General features: G+C 66.7%; 1 protein-coding gene across 1 annotated transcript in view; it reads right to left on the reverse strand.

Moving 5' to 3' along the window:
* The window catches only part of CPXM1 (carboxypeptidase X (M14 family), member 1), a gene marked incomplete at its 5' end in the record, with an annotated part of 7,716 nt that extends 2,461 nt beyond the window's left edge, over positions 1 to 5,255 (reverse strand). Inside the window, 11 exons of the mRNA XM_010568492.1 lie at positions 289 to 428; positions 508 to 805; positions 1,024 to 1,203; positions 1,300 to 1,496; positions 1,714 to 1,837; positions 1,970 to 2,058; positions 2,225 to 2,375; positions 3,407 to 3,491; positions 3,569 to 3,708; positions 4,132 to 4,271; positions 5,148 to 5,255. Coding sequence (XP_010566794.1) covers positions 289 to 428; positions 508 to 805; positions 1,024 to 1,203; positions 1,300 to 1,496; positions 1,714 to 1,837; positions 1,970 to 2,058; positions 2,225 to 2,375; positions 3,407 to 3,491; positions 3,569 to 3,708; positions 4,132 to 4,271; positions 5,148 to 5,255 — 1,652 coding nt within the window. The remainder of the gene's footprint in view (positions 1 to 288; positions 429 to 507; positions 806 to 1,023; positions 1,204 to 1,299; positions 1,497 to 1,713; positions 1,838 to 1,969; positions 2,059 to 2,224; positions 2,376 to 3,406; positions 3,492 to 3,568; positions 3,709 to 4,131; positions 4,272 to 5,147) is intronic.
* Positions 5,256 to 6,171: the final 916 nt, after the last annotated feature.

Consider the following 6,171-nt stretch of genomic DNA (forward strand, 5'->3'; position numbering starts at 1 on the left):
GGGGCACGGCCCCCCCCCCCCCCAGCATGGAGCACACACGTGCTGCAGGTCACACACACGCCTCACATGCCAAGCCCATGCTCCACGCCTGGGGAGGGGGTGCAGGGGGACATGGAGCTTTGGGGGTGTTTGAGGACCCCCCCTGAGCTGTGTCCTGCTGCCATCTGCTCGGCCCCTGCTGAAACCCCGACCCCTCAGTGCCCACATCCACTGTGGGACCCCACAGCATGTGTGTGTGTCGCCCCCCAGGACCATGGTGTCACCCGGGGGGGGGTCCTCATCCCTGACCTGCTCCATGTAGAGCAGCAGGGACTCCCGGTTGTTCTCCCACTCGGCTGGCAGCTCGGAGGCATGCGGGAATTTGTCGCAGGAGAGCTCCACCGTGATCTCGAAGCAGTTAGTGTGCAGGTAGCTGAAGTCATTCATGCCTGTGCAGGATGGGGTGGGGGTGTCAGGGGGGTCCCCAGCCACCACCACCCCTCCCACCTGCCCCAGCCCCCCACTCACTGCCAGGCACCGTGTGCCAGTTGGCCCCGTTGATGATGTTGCCGAAGCGGGTGAAGTCATCGTAGTGGCAGAGTCGCCGCTCCTCGCTGGCCATGGCCAGGTTGGAGGTGGCGTAGACAGTGGCCAGCCAGCGGAAGACCCCATCGTCGGCGGTCGGGGTCAGCTCCTGCGCCTTCCAGTAAGTGCGGGTCATGTCGAAGGGGTAGGTGACCACCAGCTCCCCGCCGTGCAGGTTGGCACTCAGCACGAAGGGGTACCGCTGCATCCAGTCGATCACTGCCCGTGTCTCGGGGGCCACCTGGGGGGGGACCCCATGTCAGAGGGGGCCGTGGCGGGTCCCAGCGATGAACCCCCCACTGGGCTGGGGGAAAGGCTCCCATTGCCCGCTCTTTAGGGCGCACGGCCGAGACCCCAGGGGTCTGTCCCCGGCACAGCCCGTCCACAGGTGGGCATCACCCAGGCGCACTGGGGCAGGAGGAGGGGTGGGTTTCGGGGTGCCCGGGGGGCCGGGCTCACCGTGGCGTTGGCGAAGGTGTAGTACTCGGGGATGGGGATGTAATGGTTGGGGAACTCGTGGGGCACCAGGTCATTGTCCTCAGCATCCCACAGTGCTGTGTTGAGGTCGGCGAAGTTGTGGTTGAGGTCGATGCCCTCGTAGGTCCAGCGGCCCATGGCCCAGCCCGACAGCTCTGAGCCCTGCCCCGGGGGAACGGGGTCACTGGGGACTGGCACCAGGACCGCCCCGCGGCGGGTCGGTGCTCAGCACCCCGGGGCCGGGCAGCCCGACCCTACCAGCTTGTAGGCGGTCTCGTAGCCGTCGGGGTTCATGGAGGGCAGGAGGTGGATGCGGGTCTCGGTGACCAGCTGCACCACGCGGGGGTTGCCCAGCCGAAACTCCCGGCACAGGTACTCCATCAGGTTGAGCAGCAGCTCCCGGCCCAGCACCTCATTGCCGTGCATCCCCGCCACGTAACGGAACTCCGGCTCGCCTGTGGGGCACAGCGCGTTGTGGCAGCGGGGGCCCCGGCTGCCCTGGTCCTCTATGCCCCATGCCAGCCTGGGCATCCCCGGTGACCCTGTCCCCCATCTGCCCACACCAGCTTGGGCATCCCCGGCCACCCCGTCCCCATCCTGCACCAGCCTGGATGTCCCTGGCCACCCCAGCTGTCACCTCCCCTCCCTGCCCCAGAGCCGCAGGGCACCTACCCACTTCGTGCTGCCCAGGGTTGTCGGAGATCTCCATGACGTACATCTTGAGGCCGAGGTAGCTCTTCCCGATGCTGTAGACGCGGGTGATGTCAGGGCACTCGTCATTCACCCGCTTCATCAGCTGGAGAGGGCACAGTGCTCCAGGTCAGGGTCTGCAGGCACCCCGGGGGTGCAAAGACCCCCTACCCCATGCCGGGGTGCCCGCAGGGGTGTGAACCCCCCCCTGCCCACGCCAGGGCTGCAGGGCAGGCACCTTTCTCATCTCCTTGTAGTTGTGATGGCGGAAATCCAGCTTGTCAGTGGGCAGGGGCTGGCTCTGCCAGGCGTAGATGTTGTTCGGGTCTGCAGGGAGCCAGGCAGGCACAGAGGGGACAAGGGGGGGACACAGTCACAGATCCTGGGACGTGGGAACAATCCGGACCCCAGCCCTGGGGTCGGCCCTGGCAGAGCGTGCCCATCCCAGGCACTCGTGGGTCGGGGCGAGGGGCAGCAGGCAGCGGGCACCCACCTGGCAGCGGGCAGCCCAGGACCTCTGCCCGCAGGCAGATAGTGCCGTTCTGGAACCAGGTCTGGGGGTTGATGCGCAGGTAACGTGCCACCACCGGCGAGGGCAGCAGGTTGAGCACCGGCGTCTCAGGGTCCTTGTTCCCGGGGAAGACCTGGGAGGGGGGGATGGATGGATGCAGCCCCTGTGAGTCCCTGTGCCGGGGGGGGGACCCGTCTGGGGGCTGTGGGGACAGGAGACTGCTGCAGCAGAGCTGTGCACCAGGGCCCAAAGGGTTACAGGCGCCGCAGCCACATCCAGCCCTGGCCTCCCCTGGCCACCCTCCAGCCCCTAATGAGGAGCAGACACAGGGCTGACTGGGGGGGGAGGGCTGAGCCCGGCACCGCAGAGGAACCAGAGCCCCAACAGTGCCACAGGGCCTGGGGCGCCCGTGCTGCTGCTCTGCCCCCCAAACCCATCACCCCAGCACCCAGAGGGGAGGGTCCCAGGACGGTCCCCAGGAATGAGCACAAGGAGCCCCAAACCCGACCCTGGCACGGCCCTGGCACAGGGACCCCCAGACCCGCCGCCTGCACAGGGACCCCCCAGACCCGCCCCGGCACGGCCCTGGCACAGGGACCCCGAGCACTGGTGCCTGGGCTGGCCATGGGAACAGCGTGGCCGGCTCTGGCAGGTCCTAGCCCCAGCAGCCCCCACTTCTCAGGCCTCCCCACACACACGTGTGTACACACCGGCGTGCTTGCACGCCCCCTCTGTCCTCGCACACACGTGTGACCCTGCGTGCACAGCACTCACAGGCATGCACCTGAGCACCAGGCTGCCATGTTCGCCTTTGGGCACAGCCGGCCGTGCCATGCAGCGCCGTGCCCCCACTGCGCTCACACGTGGGCACCGGGGGAGCCTGGCAGGCAGCTGGGGCAGCAGCCGGGGACAAGCAGCCTTTGTGCCTGGTGCCCAGTGGGGGGAAGCGCTGGAGGATGCTCAAGGGTGGGGACGCCAAAGGCAACAGAGCCGGGTCCCAGCCCAGCGCCAGCCAGCATGGTTAACCCCCCCGGCACGATTAATCCCCTGGCACGGTTAATCCCCTGTGCCCTTGCTCTGCTCGGGGAGCCGGGCGGGCTGGGGGTGCCAGGAGGTCCTCACTCCCACCGCCCCTGCCCAGGGCTGCATCCCGCAGGCACCTACCGCCTCCTCGGTGCCGTTGCGGCACGGCTGCCACGTGTGTGTGTCATTGCTGACCTGGACTTTGTAGGATGTCACCCAGTCGTACCTGCGTGGGGAAGAGGGTCAGCGGGGTCCTGGAGCACCCCCCAGCCCCCCCAGGGCTGGCCCTGCCCAGCGCCTTACGTCCAGATGGAGTTGAGCCCCTGCGTGATGACGCCGGTGAAGTTGGTGAGCCGGCGGGCATCCACCTCCAGCCACTGCTCTGTGTCCTCCTGCCCTGCACACCAGCCACCGTCGTAGAAGTCCCCGTCGTAGAGCCCCGACTGTGGGTGGTGTGGGGGGTGTCAGAGATGGGAAGGGGACGCAGGACCCTACCTGGCACACGTCCCCACCGCCTGCGTGCCCCCGGCCCTGCTGTGCCCCCATGGCAGTGGCACGGCACTGGCACCGAGATGGTGCTCTGAGCTGCACGGGCGCTACTTGGCCGGGGGACCAAGTCTGGGGTTTAATGGGATGCTTCAAGGGGCTGTGGCAGAGCCCCCCCATCCAACATGGAGATGGACGTAGTGTTGCTGGCAGGCCTGGCTCCTACCGGCCGCGGTGGGATGGGAGGGTCCATGCTGCAGAGCCCCTGCTACACATATGCCACACACACCCCATACATACACTGCATTTGCCATGCACACAGCACACGCACACCACGCACGTGCCAAACATCGCACAAACTCCACGCACATGTGTCCTACCTGGATGTTGAGGCGCCCGCGGTGGGCGCCCAGGCCATAGCGCTTGTCGCTGGAGGCTCGGAGCTGGGAGTCCAGCACCCGCAGGGACTCCAGCCCCAGGGGGGGGCACTCTGGGGGCAGAGCAGAGGGGGCTGGGCTTGCTCAGAGACCCCCCACGCACGGCTGCCCCCACGCAGGTGGCCCTCCCCAAGGGCTGCCCATCTCCGTGAGCCCAGGGGCAATGCCTGGCACGTCCCATGCCACGCCGTGTCACGCCATGCCGCAGGACATGTGCCCACCCGGCAAGGAGCAGCAGCCCTGCCTGCGCCGGCTCCCCGCCTGCTGCCCACCCTGGCTCCGCTCCCAGGCTCTGCGGGGCCAGACCCGAACACGTGGGCGAGACCCCAAGCTCCAGCCCCCGGCGCAGGAATGCAGCCAGGCCCCCGTGGCCGCGGCCACGACCGCAGCCGGGGCAAATCCTGCTCCGTGTCAGGCAAACCCTGCTCCGTGTCATGCAAACCCCACTCTGCGTCACGCAAACCCCCCTCCCCGTCGCGCAGAGGGGCAGGGAGGACAGCAGATGTGTGTGGGGGAGCCCTGCCAGCAACCCCCCTCCCCTACTGCAGGATGGATGTGTGTCCACACACGCGTGTGCACGCGCATGCGTGTGCACAGTTTGCAGGGGGTGTTTCTGTGCCGTCACACTCCGGGTGCGTGCACAGCATTGCCGGTTGTGGGTCTGCATGTGTGACAGTGCGGGGGCCATGTGTGTGTGACGGCATGTGCCCAGCCAGGGTGACGGCTGTGCATCCCCCCCAGTGGGGGGAAAGGGCTGGGGCCATTCCCCACATACGTGGGTGCACGTGCTGAGGTGTGCGGCTGTGCACCCCAGCACCAAGCACCCAGCTCACACTGGACTCGGTGCACGTGTGTGGTGTGGAGGTGTGGGCACAGCGCGGAGGCATGTGCACACGCGTGTGTGCCTGTGTGGCCCCGCAGGTCCCCGTGCCCCGTCCCCTGGCGCTGAGCATACGTACGAGGCTCCTGCGGAGCAGCTGAGTCCTTGGCCGGAGCCTTTGGCTTCTTCTTCACCACTTTCTTCTTCACAACTTTAACCCGCACCAGCTTCTTCCTAGGCGCCGGGGCTGGAGACGGGCAAAGGGACCCCCAGGGTGGTGGGGTCCAGGGCCACCCACGCAGCACCCCGGAGCAGCAGCCTGTCGGCCCTCAGGGACCCACACATTCTTGCACACACACCCACCCCGCACCCCTTCACTATCCCCAACGCTGATGGGGACACCCTGGGGCACCCCCTCACCCTACACAGGCTGCAGCACAGCCCCGGAGGTGTGCACGGCCCCCAGCACACGCACACACACACACACGTGCCCACACCGCACAAACACACAAATGCAAGTCGCGCGCACGCACAGAGCGCACAAATGCAGACGCGCACACACAGAGTGCACACTCACACGCGCTGATGCAGATACACACACAAACCACACGCATGTCCATACTTGCACGCACACACTCACACAGCCACACACGCACCCGTGCACACACACTTTAAGCCACTCCCCTCCACACACACTTTTGTGCACACACATTCCTCTGCACGCAGCCGTGCACACACAGAGTTGTGCGCACGCAGCCCAGCACACACACACAGCTGTGCACACACAGCCGTGTGCACACACACCCCTACACACGGAGACGTGCACACACAGCACGCAAAAACTTGTGCGCACACAGCCAAACTTGTGCACACACAGCCCTGCACACGGAGCTGAGCACACACGCACAGATTTGTGCACACGGAGCCGTGCACACACACAGAGATTTGTGCACACACACAGAGATTTGTGCACACACATACCCCTGAACGCAGAGCTGAGCACACACACACAGATTTGTGCACACACATACATACCCCTGCACACGGAACTGTGCACACACACACACACTTGTGCACACTCTCCCCCGCACACACACCCCCCCGCAGGCACACGGAGCCGTGCACACGGGTGTGCGCGCACACACTCACAGCTCAGCCCCCCC

The sequence above is a fragment of the Haliaeetus leucocephalus genome, unplaced genomic scaffold (genome assembly GCF_000737465.1).
Source record: "Haliaeetus leucocephalus isolate CR32 unplaced genomic scaffold, Haliaeetus_leucocephalus-4.0 Scaffold245, whole genome shotgun sequence".
NCBI lineage: Eukaryota > Metazoa > Chordata > Aves > Accipitriformes > Accipitridae > Haliaeetus > Haliaeetus leucocephalus.